Source organism: Chlorocebus sabaeus, chromosome 9 (assembly GCF_047675955.1).
Source record: "Chlorocebus sabaeus isolate Y175 chromosome 9, mChlSab1.0.hap1, whole genome shotgun sequence".
In the NCBI taxonomy this organism is placed as follows: Eukaryota; Metazoa; Chordata; class Mammalia; order Primates; family Cercopithecidae; genus Chlorocebus; species Chlorocebus sabaeus.
In genome coordinates, this window is record NC_132912.1 from 62,642,882 (window position 1) to 62,666,054 (window position 23,173).

At 49.3% G+C, this 23,173-nt stretch overlaps 1 protein-coding gene across 3 annotated transcripts in view; it reads left to right on the forward strand.

The window, feature by feature from the left end:
- The window catches only part of DLG5 (discs large MAGUK scaffold protein 5), a 135,980-nt gene that overhangs the window by 46,152 nt on the left and 66,655 nt on the right, over positions 1-23,173 (forward strand). For 2 of the 3 annotated variants that reach the window (XM_007962848.3, XM_007962849.3), the window contains exons 2-3: positions 10,903-10,971; positions 22,995-23,157. In XM_007962848.3, coding sequence (XP_007961039.2) covers positions 10,903-10,971; positions 22,995-23,157 — 232 coding nt within the window. Of the gene's footprint in view, positions 1-7,601; positions 7,744-10,902; positions 10,972-22,994; positions 23,158-23,173 lie in introns of those variants that run through there. The other variant, XM_073019032.1, reaches the window with a different exon arrangement.

Sequence of the window (23,173 nt, forward strand, 5' to 3'; positions counted from 1 at the left end):
AACTCTCCACTGCTCTTCCTGTCCGAACTTCTTCCTTGGGTGATTTTATCAAGGCCCATCACTTGAAATACTAAGCATATGCTGACAATTCTCAGATTATATCTCTAGTCATGACCTTGTCACTGAACTTGAGGCCTGTACATCCATCTGCCTTCCTGACGCCTCCCTTGTGTGTCTGTAGGCACCTCACGTGTGACCAGGCCCGGCGGGAACTCGTGATTCCCCAACTCCCTCCCCATCCGTTCCTCTTGCAGGCTTCCCCCTTTCAGCAAGGACCAACTTCATCCTTCCAGTTTCCAGGCCAAGAATCCTGGAGTCATCCTTGACTTTTCTTTCTTTCCGATTCCACATTGGGCCTGTGAGCAGATTTCAGCTCTGCTCCAAGCCAAATGTGGAGTAGGAAAGAAAGAAAAGCTCCACAATATCCCTCAAATCCAGCTACTTGTCACCAACACCATTCTTGTCACCCTGGTCCAAGCCCCCAGCATTGCTCCCCTGGACTTGTGAGTTTGCTGTCTGAGTTGTTTCTATGCTTCCCTGCTTATGGACAACATTCAACAAAGCATCTAATGAACCTAGGTAGATGTAAGTCAGATCATGGCTTTCCTCTACTCAGAATCTTCCAGAGGTTTCCCATCTCACTCTGAGTAAAGCCCTGCTTCCTCTCTGTGGCCCATAAGGTCCTGCCTGGAGCTGTCCCGTTGCCCCTCTGACCTCATCTGCATCTTCCTGCAGGTCCCTCCACCTGCAGCAGACAGGTCTCCCCGCATGGGGTGGCCCCAGGGCCTTTGCACTTGCTATTCCTTCCTCTAGCACTCCACACTTCCTCTAGGTCTCTGGGGAAAGATGACCTGCCCAGAGAGACCCCTGCCACCACTGTACAGTAGCCACATCTCCTCTCCACCCCCACCACCTACCATTTAACTCTGCCACATTTTTCTTCATAGCACTTACTACCCAATACAGTTTATGTTTGTTTGTTTCTCCCCCACCCCTGTCACCCTGTTCATGTGAGCTCCATGAGGGCAGGGATTTGTCCATCTTGCTTCCTGATGCATCCCAGTACTTCACCCAGCATTCATCCAGCGTTTGGCAAATGGATGGGCCTTGTGTTTCCGGGGACAGACATGCCCACCAATGAGTAGCACCTTTTACAGGGCACTGACGGATGTCTGTGTGTGGGTGGTGGGAGCCAGGACTGGATGAGTGGAGGTGCAAGCCTGGTGTGATTCCAGGCACACCGTGAGCATTCTGGTTTGTTCTTTGTGAACCAGAGAACCGGAAATCACAAGGCATACTGGGGATGGCTTGAAATTGCCATGGCCACGTGGAATGGTGGGAGGGGAGAGGAAGCCTCCTTATCCACAGGCATAGATAGGGCTGTATTCAGGTATTGAGGGGCGACACTCATGGCTGGCGTGAGGGGGAGGCATTAGCTCTTGAGGGAGATGGTTATGGGAGGTACACAGAGTACTCAGTGCAGAGCTTCTACGAGCAAAACATTCCAGAAGTCAAGGGAAGGCTGGGTGACTGTCCTCCATGTCCCGTCCATAGCATCTGCCATCCGTGTATACTGCAGAGGCCACCCTATGCCCTGCCTTCCTTAGGAGCCTGCGAGAGGATAACAGTAACGAGAGCTGGTGTTTGTGGATTGCTTGCTGTGTGCCTGGCTGTGTTCTAAGGGCTTTCCCTCTCTTTGCTCATTCTGTTCTCATCACCTATTATTCTTCCTATGTTTATAAATGAGGAGATGCACAGAAAGTAGAAGCAACTTATTTGAGGTCACACAACTGGCGAGTGGCAGGCCTGAGCCAGCGGTCCGACGCAGAGCCTGCCTTGGTACAGTTGCCCTGAGAGGGTGGAGGGCAGTGTACTCTGCAAGGTATGTGCTCCATCCGGTGTGGGAGGGAGGCAGCCTCTTCTCCATTTACTGACTGGTGGAAACTGAGTGCCGGGCCAGAGCAGGAGGGAGCCGGGGGTGCCTGGTGCATTTCAGAGAGCTGCTTCCTGCCTGTCATGACTTCTGGGGCTTATTGGAAGTTTATTCCAGGGCAGACATGGCCCCCGGGGGATGTCCGACTGGAGCATAATGGAGGCTTGGCTGCCCCTTGGGTGCCCGTGCTGCTCAGATTTCGTGTCTGGGTTTGGTGTGGCATGTGCTTTCAGGGTGGTGTGGGACAGAGGCGCTGCGACTGGCCCTGCTCTGCTCCTTCAGCTGTGCTCCTTGCCTTGCGGGTGCTGTCAGGCTTGGCTATGTTCATTGTCCCCCCTCCACCCACACCTTCCAGGGCATAGCACGATGGCCCCGTCGTCCTCCTGCCGAGTTCATCAGACCCTCTTTGGGCCTCCTCCTGTGCCTTTTTGGTGCAGAACTGTCTCAGCCTGGCCAGGAGTGACAGCAGGGAGCAGGGCTTGGTTTTGGTGATGGAAAGCAAGAACCGAGAGGTGTTCCCACCTGGTGTCAGGTTTGATGGTCTTAGGTCTCCCCACTGCTTTCCCTCCCTACCTGCTCCTATCCCCAGCCTGCAGCCCGGCAGCTCTGAAGGGAGGCAGAACAAAGAGGGTGGCTTTCATCAGACACAGGCTTTGTGCTCATCCCAAAGCCTCCAGGAGCCTTTGCTTTGCTGATGAGGACAAGCAGGCTATCCGACTGTGGACTCTTTTCATCCCTTGAAATTTAACAAACTTCCATCTTTCCTTCATGTGCCAGTTTTTTTTTTTTTTTTTTTTTAAATCCCTGTCACTTGTCACTTAAAAGAGGAAAAAAAAAAAAAAAGTACAGAAAAAGACCAAAACCAGTCCAGTAGTTAGCAAGTGAGGGGTCTTGCATGGTACTGAATGATTAATTCTGGGTGCACATGTTTTGTTTTCCCTCTTTTCATATTTTTGCCTTGGGGCATTTTGGGTGGGGAAGGGAGGGGAGTCACAGATGGCAAAATTGATGTGAGAGTTTTCTCAGGTTCAGGCAATTTAGTTCATTATTTTATAAATGGCCTCAAAAGTCCAGTGGGAAGGGGTTAGGGAATGTGTTAAGGAATAGACACAAAAGCCAGGTGCAGTGGCGCAAACCTTAATCCCAGCACTTCGGGAGGCTGAGGCGAGCAGATTGCTTGAGCCCAGAAGTTCAAGACCAGCCTGGGCAACAAAGAGAGACCCTGTCTCTATTTATTTTAAAACATAGAATTGAAGAAAAAAAAAAAAAAAGAATGGACAGAGAGCTCGGCAAGCATCATCTTCCTTCCCGCCACTCCACACAGATCTCACTGCATACCTGAGGTTAAATCTCCAATTGTCTGGGCAATGCCCCCTCCCCTTTACCTTTTTTTTTCTCTATTTTCCTTCCTTCCCTCACTCCCTCCCTCCCTCTCCCTCCCTCTTTCTGAAAAAAACTATAGGGTCAGCTGCTGTGGTGGCTCATGCCTATAATTCCAACATTTTGGGGTGGATCAGTTGAGGTAGGGAGTTCGAGACCAGCCTGGCCAACATGGTGAAACCCCGTCTCTACTAAAAAATACAAAATAGCCAGGCATGGTGGTGCGTGCCTGTAGTCCCGGCTACTCAGGAGGCTGAGGCTCGAGAATAGCTTGAACCTGGGAGGTAGAGGTTACAGTGAGCTGAGATTGCGCCACTCCACTCCAGCCTGGGCGACAGAGCGAGACTCTGTTTAAAAAAAAAAAAAAAAAAAAAAAAAAAGATGGGGTCTTGCTGTATTGCCCAGGGTAGTCTTGAACTCCTGACCTAAGTGATCCTTCCGCTTCAGCCTCCCAAAGTGCTGGGATTACAGGCAGAGAGCCACCTCACCTGGCCACCTTTACCTTTTAAAGATGGATGAGCAGTTCTTATAATGACCAGAAACGGGGAATCCACATCATTACTCTAATTTTTTTTTTTTTGTAGCACAGTGATGCTGCTTGTTCTAAAACTTGGTGGAGAATACTGTAGCATTATCTCAGTTGAGGAAAACAAATATTAAATCTTAACTTACAAACCGAGAGTGGGGTTTTCCCACCCTTGGGTGGCGTATAAGACACATGAGCAAGACTTCCTTGATGACATGCCAGTGTCTGTGGCTGCTCCATTCCAGGGCCGTGGTCACCCTATACCTCCCTGAAATACTGGGCCTTGTCTGCTTCCAAGTTTGGGTTTCAGTGTCTGCAGCCTTGGACCATGCTTTTAAAGGGTAGGAGGCTGAGCCCCTAGGGAGGGCTAGGGCTGCCCTGAATATAGTTTTTGTTTTTTGTTTTTTGTTTTTCTGCCACCTTTCTTCCCACCTGAGAACTGGGCATGGTTCTGTAAGCGGGCTTCCTAGTAGCCCACTAGTAGGGTCTGAGCCCTCTGTTCCCCCAGCATCCCAGGAGGTCTTTAAAACAGAGAAGGTGGGCTCTGCCAAAGGTGATAGCACTCCGCAACTTTCACGCTGTCACCTCCTTCCTCATCTCTGCAGTTCACAGAATTGAATGGCTCTCGAGTGCAGGCTTGCCCACACCCTGCGACTTCCCTCTGCAGCCAGCACAGGCATGGGTATGGAATGGGGTCTATGAAGCCACAGCTCCTTCTCTTTCTTCCCACTTGGGTGCAAGTGGCTCAGCTCAGAATGCCTGTTGAGTGCTGTCTCGGTGTGGGGAGGTAGGCATGGAGGAGATGAGCCCATTCCCAGGGAATAGAGGCTGGGAAGCCTTGGCCCAAGCTAGCCCTGCTCTGAGACTTCTTACCCTTCCAGAGAAATGGGTTCTGCCTCTTGTCTCCTGCGAGCCAATCTGGCTTCTCATGTGCTTATCCAAGGCCACCACCTTCCAGGGCCAGCTCCAGGCCCCTGCCTCCATGAAGTCCTCTCTGACTGCTCTTCCCTGTGGAGCCAGACAGCAGTATTGTGTGCAGGATTTGAGAGCACAGGCGCTGGGGTAGACTGCCTGGGTTTGTATGCTGTTTGCACTCTTAGTAGCCCTAGCACGACCTTAAGCAAATTAATTTTTCTAACTCTTAGTTTCTTCCTCTGTGAAATGGGACTAATGACATCCTCTGGGTTGTTATGGAAATTAATGGAGGCAATACACGCAAAGTACTTAGCACAGTCACAGCACTTAGTAGTGCTTAGTACCTATTAGCTGCTATTATTTTTCTTGAGAGTGCCATATACAGTGCAGCGGTTTGCTTGTGGATTGTGCGACTTGTCACTCTAGTACAGCTTTCTATGTAGGTAATTGAGGAATTGAACAGCAGAATTGGAAGGGCCCTCTGCAGGTCTGGACTGCCCATAATAACAGCAGCTAACACTTAAGAGTACCAGCTATTTGAGGTGCTGTTTTAATCACTTTTCACAAACAGGCAGAATATCCCTTATCTGAAATCCTTGGAACCAGAAGTGTTTTTGGGTCTTGGATTTCTCCAGATTTTGGAATATTTTCATATACATAATGAGATATCTTGGGAGTGGGACCCAAGTCTAGATGGGAAATGTATTCGTGTTTCATATACACCTTATATACACATAGCGTGAAGATAATTTTGTTTTTCCTTTGAGGAAGCAGAATAAACTGTATCCTGTGCCTGCATTTTGACTGGCCCATCACATGAGGTTAGCTGTGGAATTTTCTGCAGTGGTGTCATGTTAGTACTCAAAAAGTTTCAGATTTTGGAGATTTTTGGATTTCAGATTTTTGGATTAGGGATACTCAGCCTGCATTAAATCAGTTTATCCTCAAACAGCTCTAAGAGATAAGCACTTCTATCATCCCATTTTACTGATAAGTATGTGGAAGCACAGAGAGGCAGAGTGACTTCCCTAATGGCACACAGCTAATAAGGGTCTGGGCTGGGAGCTGACTCCAGGCAGGTTGGCCCCAGCTGTGTTGCAGTCATTACTGTTTGGCTCAGAGAGAAGGGCCTTCTTCTGAAGGTTACTCACAGCAGATGAGTAGCCTCCAGGCTCTTGAGCCCCTGGCTTGCCATTCTTTCTCCCGAACCTGGCCCAGTGCCATGCTAGGCTGGGGGCACGTGTTAGAAACCTGGCTGACACATGCGAGTCCGGGAGCGACTGGGCACCTTTGGTCATTCTGCTGTAGGCTGTGGTTCCTCAGTGTGAACTGGAGGAGGGTGGCAGGATGTGGCAGGTGCCCTGAAAGTGACTGTCCTCCTGGGGCCCAGGCAGCACTTCCTGCTCTGTCTTCAGGGACCCCAGAGTCCAGAGAGTAGCAGCTTTCTCCCTCCCCTTTCCCTGGGGATTGAGGTAGGGGGTGCTGGCCTCCCTGTGACCGTGAGCTCTCTGCCTTTCTGCCTGGGCCCTTCTGGAGGACAGGGAGAACTCTGTGTGCTGGTTCAAGGCTGGAACAAGTTCCTTCAGCCACTGTGGGCTTCACGAAGAGGAAGCGTGAGTCACCAGGGCCTTTACAAGCTCCAGGTGAATGGAAGGGGTGTGTTGGGGGTGCGCTTCCATCTCTCTTGGGCCCCATGGGCTGTGGGAGGGGGCCTGGGAGGGCTGGCGCATTCCATTATTGTTCGGGTGAGTTTTACTGGAAGTTCTTTTGAAGTGGTCTTTGTGACCCAATGGTGATGAGTCACAGGGTAAACAGAATTAGCAGGGGCCGGGCTCTTGGAAAGGACACAGACAGTGCCTGTGGGCCAATCCCAGAGGGTCACCAGGCTGGCTTCCTCCCAGTGGCTTTCTTCCACCTCTCCCAGGGTTTTGGCTGCAGCTTCCATGTGCATCCCACCTGTGGACTCCAGCTCTGGGCCAGTGTGTAGTGCATGTGCCCTAGGGGCTTGTGAGAAATGCGTTCTGAAACCCCACCCTTGTCTGCTGAATAAGCGCTTACATTGCCCAGATGGTTCCTTTGATAGTAAAGAATCTCCTTATATCATGCTCTGGTCCACATGTCCACATCTAAACTTGGCCTCAAGCTCCGCTTTTCTGGAAATGTTTCCACATCATCCAACTCTCCCTGGGTCTTATCAGCACCTCTGCATGGTACTTGGTAGCTTGCATGAGTTTGTGGTAGGTGCCCTCCTCTCGTGTGTGTGCGCACGCGCGCGTACGTGCGCGTGTACAACACACACAACAGGAGGCTGATCCTACAGTTCCCCTTAGCCCTGGGCACGCTGTGAGGTAGAGAATGTCCCTCCACACTGTTTCTCCTTCCACAGCAGCCCATCCTAGGTTTCAGAGCAAGTTGGGTGGAGGTGCCTTCAGGAGAACCTGGGGAAATTGTCTCCTCCTGGACTGGGCTGTAGCAGAAGATGAGGAGCACCAAAGTATGCTTGGCCTAGATGGGACTCCCGTTGACTCCAAATTTGATGGCGAAACCCCAGAGGTAGATGACGCCAACACCTGCCCCTCAGCCCCATGGAAGCAACTGGCCTTGAAAGGACACTGTGTGACTTTGGGGGATAGTGGCTTCTTTTGCCTTTTCCTGACAGTTCTGACCACACAGGCCTTTAGGACAACAATAACCACAGAGACAAAGCATGACTGAGACAATGTCGTCTTTGGGCCTTTTTTCCCCCTTAATGACGTCCAAGGCTCTGGGAACATTGTAAAAACTGGGTCCTGTCCAATTTTAACCACTCCCCCCACCAGCTCCTAGGAGCCCTGCCAGCTCCCTGGGATGGGGGTGGGAGTGATGCCCAGAGATGCACATAAAGATGTCACGCTGCCCTGGTTAGGCCCCAGAGGCCAGTCAGGGCTGCAGGGACAGGGAAGAGGAACAGAACGTGTCGCTTGGCCCGCGGACTCCCCCAGCCAGGGAGGTAGGTGGGCGGAGAGAGGGAAGGGTGTCTGCCAAGCTTAATTAACAGTGGAAACTCGCCACGGGGGAGGAGAGAGACGATTTGAAGAGGAGGGGCAGTTTACTGGAAGATGGGGCGCTGCCGATGCCAACAGTAAGAAAGGGGAGCATTCCAGCAGCAGCATCCGGAGTGCAGGCTACCAGTGTCATAAGCCGGGATGGGTTGAGCATAGAGATTTCTGGAGGTGAGAGTGGGGGAATTTATTTATGCCTGCTTTCCTGAGTAGACATCTTCCAGAAACAATCTACCAACCTGCCAGTGGTTAGCCTTCCTTGCCCCCATAAAGAAAAATTACTATTTAAAAAATGGCAGTTGAGTTTAGAAAATAGACATTGTGTTGGGTTCTTTTTCTTTGAAGATATCAATGCATTGCCCCAATTGCATTTGACTTTATTTCACAGATAATGAAGCAATGTGTAAAGTGTGTGATACAGAAAGAGAGATGGGTTAAACAAACGTGTGATGCAGGCCAGATGTGGTGGCTCATGCCTGTAACTCCTAGCACTTTGGGAGGCTGAGGCCTGGTGGATCCTGAGATCAGGAGTTGGAGACCAGCCTGGCCAACGTAACAAAACCCCATCTCTACTAAAAATAGAAGAAATTAGGCAGGCGTGGTGGTGGGCGCCTGTAATCCCAGCTACTCAGGAGGCTGGGGCAGGAGAATTGCTTGAACCCAGGAGGTGGAGGTTGCAGTGAGCCGAGATCACGCCATTGTACTCCAACCCAGGCGACAATGCAAGACTCCGTCTCAAAAAAAAAAAAAAAAAAGGGTGTGATGCTTATTGTTTTGTTGATACAAAAATGCAGAGATATCGATTGTACAGCAAAACTAATAGTGTGGGTTGGACTTCAAATATGGGAGGTGGAGCTTGGGTTATTCATTTTTTAGCAGGATCGTAGAAATTCAAGACTGAACTGGGTTTTCTGGTTTCATCTCCCTTCAGATGTGCAGACTTCCCCATGACATCCATGCCACTTGAGTGCTGGGCCTCCCTCACCCCCTCACCCCCAGGCTTTTCATACCTGGCAGTGCTGACTATGGCCATCCAGACCTCTGTGGAGGTGCAGCTTTCTCCAGCATCCACCTGCTGCTCCTGATTTGGCTGCAGGAGGCCATCAAGAACAAATTTAATCCCTTCTGACAGTCGTATTAAGGGACAAGACATCTACCCACTCCCCAGTCATCCTCTTCAGCCCATGCTCAACGCCTTCAGATTCTTCAGAGAGTCTCTGAAAATGTGATAATGAGGCTACTGGTCATTGCCAGTCACGCCTGTCCTAGTGCTTGCCATTACCAAAGTTGCTTTTTGCTTGCTTGTCTCTTTTTTCTCTCCCACTTCATCTCTTTTTCTGATGGACACACCTGCTAGCTCACCTGCCTGCAGTCGGTGTCTCTGCCCTCCTGCATGGTCCTCATCTCCCCAGCAGAGTCTCCCTGCTTTCCTCTCAAGGTCTCTCCTGTCCCCAGGGGCCTCCCACCTACCATGCCTCTCCCTCCCCCTGCTCCCGTTTACCCCCATTTCTTCATTTCTCCTCTTTTCTGTTCAAAGATGCGTGTAGGGTGGCTAGTCAAGAATTGCAGTGGAAGAGTGTTTTTTTTGTTTTGTTTTGTTTTGTTTTTTTTTTTTTTTTTTTTTTTTTTTTTTTTGAGATGGGATCTCACTTCGTTGCCCAGGCTGAAGTGAGTGGCATGATCATGGCCCACTGCAGCCTTGACCTCCCAGGGCTCAGGTGATCATCCCACCTCAGACTCCCAGGTAGCTGGAACTAGAGGTGAGTGCCACCACACCCAGCTAATTTTTTGTATTTTTTGTAGAGATGGAGTTTCACCATGTTGCCCAGGCTGGTCTCAAACTCCTGAGCTGAAGCAATCTGCCCATCTCAGCCTCTCAAAGCACTGGGATTATAGGCGTGAGCCACTGTGCCCAACTGGGAGCTCCTTAAATTTGGTCCCCACATTTCTGGCTGTGGAGCCCAGGATCTCATTAGTTCTTGGCAGCTTTCTGACGCTAGAGCCCTAAGGCTTGTTCAAAGCCCTTATTGCAAAAATTCCGTCTCCAACTCACCCACTTGGCCTGGTACATACTGCTCTTCATTGTATAGTTATTTTGGCTCCAAGAACAAAACACTGGATTCGTCCTTGTTTTATTTGACCTGCCATCTCTGTGTGTTATACTTTGTCCACTCCCAATTTAGTCTCTGAGTCAGTTTGCCCTCCCTTTTAATTTATGTCATCCATAGTCTTGAGCAAAGCATACCTTCTGTTTCTGTTAATCATGGAAATATAATTGCTGAAATGGGGTGGGAGAGGGACCTTATAAGCCATTTGGTTGAACTCCTTCATTTTGCAGACCAGGAAACAGAGTTCCAGAAAACAAGCTACTTGCTCAGCACGACCCAGCTATGGGCACCTACATAGAGCTAGGTTCAGAAACTGGGCTTCCTGGTGCTGGGAGGGTAACATCTGGTTTTGAAAATATTTGAATTCAAACCAAACCACAGTGGTTGTGTGTCCACAACCAGGAATTAACATTAAGTGTGGACCAAAAAAAAAGTGCTACCCTCTGACTTTGCTGATGGTATAATTGCTTATCATTTTAGGAGTAACTTTTAATAAGGGGGCAGATGCTAACTAAATTGTTAAGAACTGAGCTTGAATACAGTTAGAACCTAAGAGCAGAGCAGTCAGAGAAAGAACAGATAGTTCAGTTGTTTAATTTCTGCTCTGTTACCCCCTGCATGGAAGCCAGAATCATATTAATAGAGATCTGTAGGAAACCCTCACACCCCATGTTTACCTGGGGCATGTCACTGCCTTGCTAAACGTTTCCCCAGATGCCCCAACAAGAAGCCAGCTGACTGACTCCAAGTTCCCCTCTGCCCGCCTGCCCAGAGCAGGAGGGGCGTATAAAGTGAGGTGGGAGGCCTGGCAGAAACACCGAAGTCCAGATCTGCTGAGCGTGCCTCCTCTGCTTGGCCCCTGGATGTGTATTTCTAGTGCCTGGTGCATGTGGCTCTCATGGCCTGGCATTGACTGATGATCAACTGGTCTGACAGTGGCTTGGGGTGAAGACGAGTGACCCCTTGGGATTAGTAACACGGTCTCCCCTCTTTCCCCAGGTTCTACCTACAGCGTCCTGTCCACCATGCCTTCAGACTCAGAAAGCAGCAGCTCCCTCAGCAGTGTGGGTGAGTACTGCCTTCTAGGGAGGACACCGGGTAGGCCAGGGGTCTGGGTGGAAGCCAAGACAGCTGGGGTTCATGGGAGAGGAAGCTAGTTCTCCCTTGTCAGATTACTCACAGGATCATCTTCTGTTGATTTCATTTACATTTTCTCCATCAGCAAAAACCCATTTCTGATGTTAGAAGGGAGGTGGGGAGGTGAGTGCTGGGAGGCACATGTTTTGCCATTGTTCACTTTGTCTGGGCACAGAGCTTCTAGGGGAGCCTGTTGTCCCACTATCCCCACCTCCACTCTACAGGCCTCGTAGTAACTCAGTGGCCACTGCCCAGGAGACTCACCCCTTTTGGAGTTTCCTTGGGGATAGGCATTGCCAGTCCACGCTGAATTGGATATGTTTCTCTGAACATGGGTTTCAGAAAGGCCATAAAATGAGGCCAGCCCTTTTCTGAGTTCACTGAAGTCCAGCAGGAAGGCCACAGTAGTCTCAGCCTTCCCACACCTCTGTGACCCATTCCCTCTGTTTTAGCACCTCTGGTGGGGTTTCTCATTGCCTGATCTGACCATGATGGATGCAGAGACCTTCAGTGGGAAGTTCCAGCATCTTTGGAGCCTGAAGGACTCACAGAAGTCATCTACTCCGACTATTTTCTTTTCCCCCTGCAGAGAGATGGGGAAACTGACATTCTGGGAGAGGAAGTCACATGCCTGAGATTCTAGGACTAGTCAGGACGGCTCTTCCGTATGTCAGTTCAAATCCTGAACACCTCCAGTATGCCAGAGGTGGGCTTGGGCTGTAGTGGCGAATTAGGCAGATGTGGGCCCCACACTCCTGGATGTTAGGGTCTTTTGGTGGGAAACAGTTAAATAAGTAGCCACAGTAAGGGAAGGCAGTGTGAAGAGAGGGAAGACAGTGACCAGCGGGGGAGTTCCATCTTAGTTTTCTGGGACTGCTATAATAAAGTGCCATAGACCAGGTGGCTTACACAGCAGAAATTGATTGTCTCACAGTTTTGGAGGACAGAAGCCCAAGATCAAAGTGTTAGTGAGGCCACGCGGGCTGAAGGTGCTAGGGAGGGATCTGTCCTGGGCCTCTCTCCTCACTTCTGGTGGCCTGCTGGTAATCCTTGGTGCTCCTTGGTTTGCCAGTATCACACTGATCTCTGCCTTTGTGTTCACATGATACTCTCCCTCCGTGTGTGTCTGTCTCCAAATTTCCCCTTTTAATAAGGATACTGGTCAGATTGGCCTAGGAGCCTGCCTTACCTCATCTTAAATTGATAATCTGTAAAGACTGTTTCACCATCAGCAATAACTGCCGTGGGCTGAGCAGCGCGCCTCTCAGGACTCCCCTTTTAGAATGCAGATGCGCCTCGGAAACGTAATGCTTTGACCTTTCCAAATAAGGTTCACGTTCACATTTACTGGATTGGGATTTTAGCATCTTTTGGGGGGCCACAATTCCACCCATAAAAACACAGTTCCCCCCATAACCCTCATCCTGTTTAGGACTCAGGGCGGGCCCTTCTGGGACTGCAGTTCAAAGCTCCTAACGGTATCCTGTTACTTTGTTCTGCCTGCTTTTGGTGCCCGGAGACACATCAATGGAATGATGGGATTGTTGGAATTTGGAAGATAGGACTCACCCTTCAGGAAGTGCATGGAGTGGGACAGTCAGGATCAGTAGATGGGGAAGGCGAGACTTTTTAAGGTGGACTGGGTAAGCCCTGAGCATACTCCTCTGACCTGTCTGGTTTTTCACCCTTCGCCAGTATCTGTCTGACAGATCGCAATCAGCAAACTCATTCCCATCGGCATTTCAGGGGTTAAATCGTTACCTTTACTAGGCACATGTGCATTCTAAAAGGGAATTCTAGAGAGGGGTATTGCCTAACCCATAGCAATTACTGCTGATGGCGGAATTCCCAGCCTGAGTAGGAAGATATTTCTTGGGCAGCTGGACCCCAGCGTACTCTGAAAGAAGCGTCATGGCCGTGACCCACCAGTTGGTTCTGCACTCACCTGAAGCTGGCTCAGTCCTTGCGATGGAGCCGTCAACAGTATCCCCATGCTCTTCCTGGGCAACACAGGCAGGCAGAGGGCAGGGCTCTGATGTGTTTCTTGGAGCAGGCTGGGTCTGTACTGTCTGTGTCTGGATATTTAATGCTGAAATAAGTGGTTGCATCCCTTCTGGGCAGAGCCTCTTGAGTTCACAGGGAACTGAGTTTTGCTTCTCTTGCTTTTCTGCTTGAGGTTACCATTGTCCTTTGGGTGCAGGCATCAGGGAACACCCACTCATACCACCTTAACCAATCAGGAAATGTATGAGCTCCCATATGAGGCTGTGCTGAGGTCAGCCAGTATAGGGGGATGCAACTCTGTCCTCCTCTGTGCGTTGTCTTCCCACAGTCTCATGGCGGGGTGTCTGTAGCAGCAACTCCAGCCATCACATCCAGACCTGACAGTGTCCAGGTCTGCAGTGTCCAGTATGGGCACCACTAACCACAAGTGGCTGCTTAAATTTAAATGAATTAAAATGAAATTTAAATGTCTAGTTTCTCAGGCAAATCCACCACATTCCAAGTGCTCTGTAGCCATCTGTGGTGAGTGGCAGAAGAAGGTGGGGTTTTTATGAGCAAAGGAACCTGTTGCAGAGTCCCTCAGTATGGCCTCCTCTCAGTGACCACAGTTGGCTGCTTGTTCATGCCGAAACCAGTGGCTCACAAAGCCTGGTCCCTGGACCACGGGGACACTCATTAGAGATGCAGGTTTGAGCTTCCTCCCATCCCTGCTGCATCAGAAACTCTGAGGGTTTCTACAGCTTACTAGCCCTCCAGTTTGAGATGGACTGGCCCAACCTCATCTCTGGGAAGAGAACCAGAATGTCTGTACCAGACTTGCACCAGTCCCTCGGAGTGGAATGCCTGGTGGGGCTGGCCCTGGGAGCACTCCAGCACCTGCCAGGGAGTTCCTGCTGGCTCAGCCACACCTGATGAGACGCAGAAGTCTACAAGCACACATTGCCCTGGCAGGAGGGGCCACTGGTAAGGTCACATGGTGATCTTAGGAACCTGAGGAAAGGCAAGAGCAAAATACTTCTTAAAAAAAATCACCTCCACTTTCCCATTTACATCTCCCTAAATGGAAATGGCTGGGAAAAGAATGGCAGGTTGTATTCGGCATGAGAGGAAATCGGAGGCTGAAACCTTGGGCGTGTAGACAGCATTCTCTCAGGCGGTCTGTCCGGTCTCAGATCTCCAGCCTGGCCCTACTCACAACTCACCTTTGCCAACAGCCTTAAGGGCGGCAGGTCTTTGTGCCAAGGCCTCCTCGGGCAGTTTTCATGGGTTTTCATCAGCTAAGCACACACAGCTTCCCTGAGGCCCTCCTCCCCCGCCTCCTGCGCCTGTTGTTGTGACCTGCCCCCGACCCTACCCTGTGGATCTGCCCGGGACAGCGCACTAGTTTCAGGCAATCAATACTTTTTTCCTCCCCATTCATCCTGACCTAATTTCTCAGTAGCCTTTTATTTCTCATCTTGGAAAACTGGGGAGGTTTTAAGGAGGAGAAGAAACATTCTTGGGCATCTCTTGTAAAGCGAGCCTTAAATTCCATGAAGATTGAAATAGCAGGAGATTTCTTATTAAATGGAGAGGTCTCCAGGCTTATTGGCAGGAGAAAGAGCTGGAGGGCTTCCCTCGTATCCCAGGGAAGATTCCTTGAAAGTGCTTCTTCTGGTTGACAGGGGAAGGTGGGGAGAGCCATCAGGGAAGTGGGGGCTGCCCACTGACGCCCTGTGACCTCTGATCCTTCATTCCTGGCCCAGACTTTTGGATCAGGGATAACTGTTTGCAAAGCCAATTTATCAGAGATGGGAATGCCTCTTCCTCGTGGGGCAGGTGTTTGGTACTCATAGGGATCGCAGTGAGCATGGCCCCTAATGTTATCACATTGCCGGGGAGACAAGTACTGTCTGGCACGACTGGCTATTCTGCTCTGTGTAGAGCAGAAAGAAAGAAGTAACTCGGGAAGAAGCAGTTAGTTCTGATGAGGTGAATCAGAGAAAGTTCCTGGAGGAAGTGGCCCTTGAATTGGGCCTTCTAGGAAAGGTGCTCTGGACTCAGACGCAGCTGGGAAGTAATTGGCCATGGCTGCTTATGGTGGTTTGGGTTCTGAAAAGCAGAGCCTGAGTCAAGGGTTCGAAAGCAAGTCTTTGATCTGGCTAGAGATCTGGGGCCTGGACTTGAAGCATTGGAATCTAACCTCCTTTCACTCCAAGCTGGGGAAACACTGATCTGGAGTCACATACTCATTGACTAAGGAGGGGTGTCCCCCTTTGGCCTTCATTGTTGATGACATCAACGGGGGATTCCTTTAAAGGCAGTGGCTGCTGGATAGCCAGTAAAACAAGGGAGAAATAAGTCCATTCTGGCCAGCAAACGCAACTTTGGTCGGGAACAGAGGTTCTCAAACTGTACCAGGCGTCAGAATCACCCGGAGGGCTTTTACAACATGGAGTGCTGCAGGGACTTACTGCCAGGGTTTCTGATTCAGTGGGTCCAGGTGGGACCTGAAATTTTGCCTAGCAGGTTCTCTAGTGAAACTTAGGTGCTTTAAGAAGCACTCGTTCACCCCAGGCAAGGCCTGGGTCTTTCCTGGACGGCTGTGGGTGTCCTGAGTTGTAGGTGAGGATGACTTGGTGCTCTGATGACTGTGCTCTGCCACTGCTTTGCCTCTCCCTGGTAGCCAGGGCCTGGAAGTGGCTAGGAAGTTTACCTGGACATCTCTCTGGCTCCTGGAAGCACAGGCCTACAGGGCCTAGAAGCAAAGATGAGACCTGCCCAGCTGTAAGACCAAGGAGAAGCCTCCAGGGTCAGTGGGAGCATGACAGTGAGGGAGCCCAGGACAAAGGGTGGTGGCTGAGAAATCCACCTAGCCGCCAGTCCATTTGCTGAGCCTTGGTGGTAGTGACAGTAGCAGCCAGGGCAACTGACACAAGGAGCTGAGGATTCATGTGATGGGGACACTCCCTTCTGTCCTCCTTCTTACACCCAGGTCAGAAGGAGGCTGGCTGCCCCGAGGTCTTCATGGCTAGAGACTGTGATGGGTTGTGTTGGCATGGCTCTGAGCCCCTTCCTTCTGTCCTGTTTCCTTCTCTCCTTTCTCCAGCTTCCTCCTAAGCCAGGGCTGCGTCTTGCTGTTGCCTCCTTTATAAAATGGGGGTGGCTGCTCTTTGTCCACCATCCAGAGCCAGCTCCTGGTCTGGTGTCTTCCTATTTTGGGCCATTTTAGTCCAAACCAAATCCTTTACCTCTGAAATCTGATCCTGAACACAAAAGGAAAAAGAAAATCTGCTTCCTCCTCCAGGGGTTGCCAGACTTGGGTAAGGAAAGCCTGAGGTCATGGGAGAGTTGACAGCTTTGCTTTTGAGTCCAGAAGAACAACTGCACAAGGTTAGAACTGCATTGGAAGCTTTTGTTGACAGCTGCTTTGGAGGCTTTTGTTGACAACCCAGCTTGACGTTTGTTTTTGTTTTGCCTGTTTTTAAAAAGTTTACTGTAAATAACCACAGTGACAGCAGAGGAGGTTGGTCCTCATCTCTTTACCTGTCAACATCACTCGTAGGATGATGGCTTCATTCAGGGCATCACAGTTTGGTTTTCTTAAAAAAAAAATGTGAGGCTAGGTGTGGTTGCTCACACCTATAATCCCAGCACTTCAGGAGGCCAAGGTAGGAGGATGGCTTGAGCCCAGGAGTTTGGGACCAGCCTGGGCAACATAGTGGGGCCCTGTTGCTACAAAAAGTAAAAAAAATAATAATAATTAGCCAGGCATGGTAGCACACCCCTGTAGTCCCAGCTGCTTGGGAGGCTGAGGTGGGAGGATTGCTTGAGCCCAGGAGGTCGAGGTTGCAGTGAGTCATGATTGTGCCACTGCACTCCAACCTGGGTGACAGAGCAAGACCCTGTCTCAAAAAAAATTTTTTTTTGTTAAGGTTATGTTTATTGAGATATAATTTACATATACTAAAGTGTATTTTTTTTAAGTATACAGTTCAAGTTTTGACAAATAGTCATGCAACCATTGCTACTTTTAAGATGCAGAACACTTCCTTCTGTATCTTAAAAATTCCCTCTGCACCTTTGCAGTCTGCCCTTTTCCCCACCCTCAGTCCCTGGCAGCCACTCATCTCTTTTCTGTTCCTATAGTGTTGCCCTTCCCAGAATGTCATTATCAGTGGTCGTGTAGTCTGTACCTTTTAGAGTTGGGCTTCTTTTGCTTAACGCAGGGCACTCCAGCTTCCCCCACACCCTGTGTGCATCCACAGTTGTATCATTCATCCCTTTTCATTGCTGAGTAATACTCCATCATAAGGACATAACACCGTTGTTTATTCATTCCCTAGCTGCTCTGAACAGCTGTGTGCTGGTTTTTGTATGCACATAAATTCTCATTTCTCCTGGGTAAAATACCTAAGCATGGGATTGCTGGGTGGTATGGCAATTGCATGTTTAGCTTTATAAGAAACTGTCAAACTGTTTTCTGAAGTGGCTGCATGACTTTGTATTCCCATCAGCAGTGTTTGAGAATTCCAGTTTTGAGAATCCAGCTGTATCCTTGCCAGCATTTGGTGGCATTGCTTTTTATTTTAGCCATTCTGATGGGCATATGGTGGTAAAGGAACTTCATGGTTGTCTTCAAATGCTTACAGATCTATTGCGTACAAGAAATCCAGTTGTTCCTTGTGGACTTTAGGGGTTAGATCAAGGGTCAGTGGAAGGAATATCCAGAGACAGATTAACTCAGTAGAGGGCATCGTTTTAGGGGGAGAGATAAGATGGGTGCTGCTGGGGAGTAGTGAGCTTCTTCACTGTGGAGTTTGGTCTTAGTGGCCATTTTGAGGGATCCTGACAACCATTTGTATGGTAGGGCTGCGTCATTTTCAGAATATCTGTCAACCTCTAGATGCAAGTAAAAAGACAAAAACTTCAGTTGAATGGGGATCGAGAGGATTTTCTGCAACCCTTGCTGTTCTTTTGGAACTTCTCGGTGTAGCACACACATCTTGAGATTGGTCATGAGGTCCCCTGTGGCCCTCCTTGGCCCTCCTCAGCCCCCAACTACAAAAGGCCAGAGGCATGGGCTGCACTTTCTGCTGGGTCAGAGAGCCTGCTGTGTGATGGATCTCGGATCTGGTTGACCTTACTTTCTGTATATGTCCTGTATGCTCAAGCCTTTGGGCCAGGAGAAATGAAACAGGAATCCTTCCCTAGTAGGAGGCAGTATTGTGGGGGTGGTTGAGGTGTTGGCTCTGATGTCAGATCTGAGACTGCATGGGAATCCCATTTTCCTAGCCATGTAGTCTTTCTGGACGTGAGTCTCGAGGAGCGATCCTAGCACAACACCAGTAGGGAGCTGCGGAGATTAATGAGTTGAAGGTGGAGTGTCTTTAGCACAGAACCCAGTGCTTGGGCAGTGCTTGGCACATGTCATTGCTACTTTATCTGTGTGGCCAGCCACCCCCAGGTCCTCATGGCTGTAGACTGAGACGTCTGGAGACAGAGATGGGAAGCGTTGGGATGGTTCTGAGCCCTTCCTTCTGTCCTGCCGCCTCCTCTCCTCTCTCCAGCTTCCTTGAAAGTCAGGGCTGCATCTTTCTGTTGCCTCATTTACAAAATGGGGATGAAATGCAAAATTTCTTATCTTCCCAAAGGCAGGTTACTGGGCCTGATGGTGCTTTTCTGTTGTGAAACTGAACATTTGATGTTTCTCTACTATTTCTTGAACTTGATTATAGCATATAATAGCCATTCTGAAAGTGTGGCCTGATGTCCCTGAGGTCCTTTCAGAGGGCTCGTGAGGTGAGACTGTTTTCATAATGATACTAGGATGCCACTGGTCTTTTATGTTCTCATCCTCACATGGGTGTAGAGTCCAGTTTTCTAAAGGTTCTATCCTGGGTGTGTGACATTACACAGAGATGAGACTCCACCTGTCTCTGTGAAGCTGGATGTTAAACAGCCTGTGTAACAAAATGCAAAGCAATGACACTCTTCCTGCCGCATTGTTTTGTTTTGTAATGGAAAGGGTGGTTAATGTCCCATAAAAAAATCTTATGTGAATATACAATGGAGTTTTGACTTTTTAAAAAATAAGTAAATATTTAAAAATTCTTCTTGGTTTTGATTTCTAATCTTGTAAATTTTATTAGACATAACGTCTATGAACAAAAGCTCTTTAGAGTGTCAAATATAGCGGTCCTAAGATCCAAAAATATGCAAGCTTTGAGGTTAATACCTTGGTTTCTAGGATCATTTAGAGGTCCATATTCCATACCTCTGTGACCTGGACACACTGTTAAACCTTGGTAAGCTTGTGTTTCCCGATGTGCAAAATGAGGATAACAGTGATATCTACCTTATGAGGATTGAACAGGATAATGTATGAAAAGCATTTCAAAAACTGCCAGGCATGGCCGGGTGTGGTGCCTCACTGTAATCCCAGCACTTTGGAAGGCTGAGGTGGGTGGATCACCTGAGGTCAGGAGTTTGAGACCAGCCTGGCCAACATGGTGAAACTCCATCTCTACTAAATACAAAAAATCAGCCGGGCATGGTGGCACATGCCTGTAATCCCAGCTACTCTGGAGGCTGAGGCAGGAGAATCACTTGAACCCAGGAGGTGGAGGTTGCAGTGAGCCGAGATTGCACTACTGCACTCCAGCCTGGGCAACAAGAGTGAAACTCTGTCTCAAAAAAACAAAAACAGAACAACAACAAAAAACAAAACCTGCCAGGCTTGAAGTGCATGTTACTGATGGTTGTTATTTGGGAGGCAGCAAGGCATGAGGGTGAAGCACATGTGCTTCAAATCCAGACTGCCTGGGCACTTGAGTCAACGACCTAACCTTGGTGGGCCTCAGTTTCTCACCTGTGAAATGGGGATGATATTATCAGTACACACCTGTGAGGTTGTTGCGACGGTGAAATCAATGCTTGGAACATAACCTCCCCCTGGGCTTGGTTAGAGGTTGAGTAGCAGGCACATTCAAAGGAAGCTCCACTTATTGGAGAGTCAGGTAGGTTATAGTCAGTCAGATGACTTAGCACCATCACCCATCTGACCCACAAAACTGCTGGGGGCAGCAGTGAAGCTGAGGGTCTCTTGGCGGAAAGGTGTGGGAAGGCTTCTGAAGCTGTAGAGGAGACCCCTTTGGGGAGGGGAGATGCTGACCCCTGGCCTCACCTCCAAAGAATATTTTGACCACAGAGGTGTGGCCTGGAGCACAGAAATCCTGGTTGTCATGGTACTGGTGGCTTTTAAACACAATCTGTGTTGCTTAATGACAGGGACACATTCTGAGAAATGCGTTGTCATTTGGTAATTTAGTCATTGTGTAAACATGAGTGTGCTTACACAAACTTAGATGGTATCTACCCCATACCTAGGTTACATGATATGGCCTGTTGTTCCTAGGCTGCAAACCTGTGCAGCATGGTACTGTACTGGCTACGGTAGGCAGTTGTAACACAATGGTAAGTATTTGTGTGTCTATACATAGAAAACAAAAGGTGCAGCAAAAGTACAGAATGAAAGATAAAAAATGGTCCAGCAGTACAGGGCACTTACATGAATGGAGCTTGCAGGACCTGAAGTTGTTCTGGGTGAGTCAGTGAGTGAGTGAGGAGAGAATGTGAGGACATAGGACATGACTGTACACTGCTGTAAGCTTTGTAAACACTGTACACTTAGGCTGTATTCAACTTATAGAAAATATTTTTCCTTCTTCAATAGTAAACTATAGCTTACTGTAACTTTTTTACTTTATAAACTTTATATATATTTTTTTAACTTTTTGACTGTTTTGTAATAGCACTTAGCTTAAAACACAAACACATTGGGCCAGGTGTGGTGGCTCATGCCTGTAATCCGATCACTTTGGAAACCCAAGGCAGGTGGATCCCTTGAGCGCAGAAGTTTGAGACTAGCCTGGGCAACATGGCAAAACCCTGTCTGTACAAAAAAATTAGCTGGGCGTGGTGGCACATGCCTGTAGTCCCGGCTACTTGGGAGGCTGAGGTGGGAGGATCGCTTGAGCCCAGGAGGCAGAGGTTGCAGTGAGCCGAGATGGTGCCACTGTATTCCAGCCTGGGTGACGACAAGACCCTGTCTCAAAAAAAAAAAAAAGAATACACACAAACACATGGTACAGCTGAATATTTTCTTTCTTTTTATCCTTATTTTATAGGCTTTTTCTATTTAAAAAATTTTTAATTATTTTTGTACTTTTAAAACTTTTTTTGTTAAAAACTAAGACACAAATACATTAATATATTAGCCTAGGGCTACAGAGGGTCAGAATCAGCAAGACGTCATTAGGTGACAGGAATTTTTCACCTCTGTCGTAATCTTTTAATTTATTTTTTTAGAGACAAGTTCTTGCTCTGTCACCCAGGCTGGAATGCAGTAGAGTGATCTCGGCTCACTGCAGCCTTGACCTCCTGGGCTCAGCCTCCCAAGTAGCTGTGACTCTAGGCACGTGCCACCACACCCAGCTAATTTTTTTGTATTTTTTGTTAGAGACGGGGTTTCGCCATGTTGGCCAGGCTGGTCTCAAACTCCTGAGCTCAAGGGATCCGCCTGCCTTGGCCTCCCAAAGTGCTTGGATTACAGGCGTGAGCCACCACTCTTGGCTAAGATTTTTGTATTTTTTTGTAGAGATGTGGTTTAATCTTTTTTTTTTTTTTTTTTTAAACACTTATTTCTTTTGTTTCTAACTCTATTATAATCTTATGGGACCACTGTCCTACATGTGGTCCATCATTGACTGAAACGTCTGGCACATGACTGTCCTGCATTTCAGGGGATGCTGGAGTCAGGTGGTTGGGGTTCCACAACCGAAAAACACTGAAAAGTGCAGCGCTGGGAGTTGAGGCTCCCCCTCCCACAGTGGTCTGGCTTGTCATGCCTGGCGCTGAGCTCCCTATCCTCCCTGGCCCTTCTGGAAGGCCCCAAGCCACAGCTTTTGTCTTGGGGGACTCTTGGTTTGCATGAACATTTGGCCAACAAGGATCATTGGGACATGGGTGGTCAGGACGGCACAGAGAGTCAGAAGACCTGTCATGTCCTGTGCCCTTTGTGCGTTGTGGGTCCACTGCAGAACACACACTGTGTCCCCTGACACGAGTCAGCCTGCCAGATCCCATCCACAAATTGGATGTTTGCTGTGAGCTCCTCTGACCTCACCAAGGGTCTCTAGGGTTGGTTGAGATACCAGGTAGACATATTGACAGGGTTCAATATAAAAGCACCATGGATTAGTCTCTTCTCCCAGGATGAGGTGCTTTCTTCCTAGAAATGGATTTGGATCTTGTCAGAGGTGGTGGTGGCAGCGGTGGCTGTTGCCTGCTAGGAGCATAAGGTGTGGGGCTCCCTGCAGGACACTCAGTCCTAAGGTGGGTGATAAGGGCTAGTGAGGGTTAAGTAGCCTGGAGGTATCAGGACCAACTTGAATGGCGTCACACTGACCTAAGCTGGGAGCCAGCAGCCCTCCTTTTAGCCTGCACGCCTGGGCTGGTTGGGCAGGTCTGTCAGGTGGGTGGACGGCTTGCAAAAAGGGAGCTGTGCAGTGTCCAGCCCTGGTCGAGGAGGGCGGGGACATGGCCCTTGGGCCCCAGCTGCCCTGGTCCTTAATAGCGTCACTGGATTTCAGGTGTGCCTTCCTCCTCGAGCTGTGCCTTCCACTCTCCTCAGGGCACAGTTTGGTCTATCCTGCTCCATGTGCCTTGCTGGGGTGGTTACTGGGGTTGTTGAGTGCTTGAATGCTGTAGCCAGATGCCCTGCACTCACTTTCAGTTCTACCTGCTACCCTCTCTGGCTCAGTGTTCTCATCTATGAAAGGGGAATGGTAAGAGGACCCACTTGTTGGGGTGTCACGAACAGCTAACACAAGACAACAGCTCCAGACAGCACCGGACGCCTCGTGAATGCCAGATGAATGCAAGTTCACTTTATTATTCCCCTTCCACAGGCACTACCGGGAAGGCGCCGTCCCCACCACCCCTCCTCACTGACCGGCAGGTGAACGAGAAGGTGGAGAACCTCTCCATCCAGCTGCGGCTGATGACCAGGGAGAGGAACGAGCTCCGCAAGCGCCTGGCCTTTGCCACGCATGGCACGGCCTTCGACAAGAGGTAGTAATCACGCCGT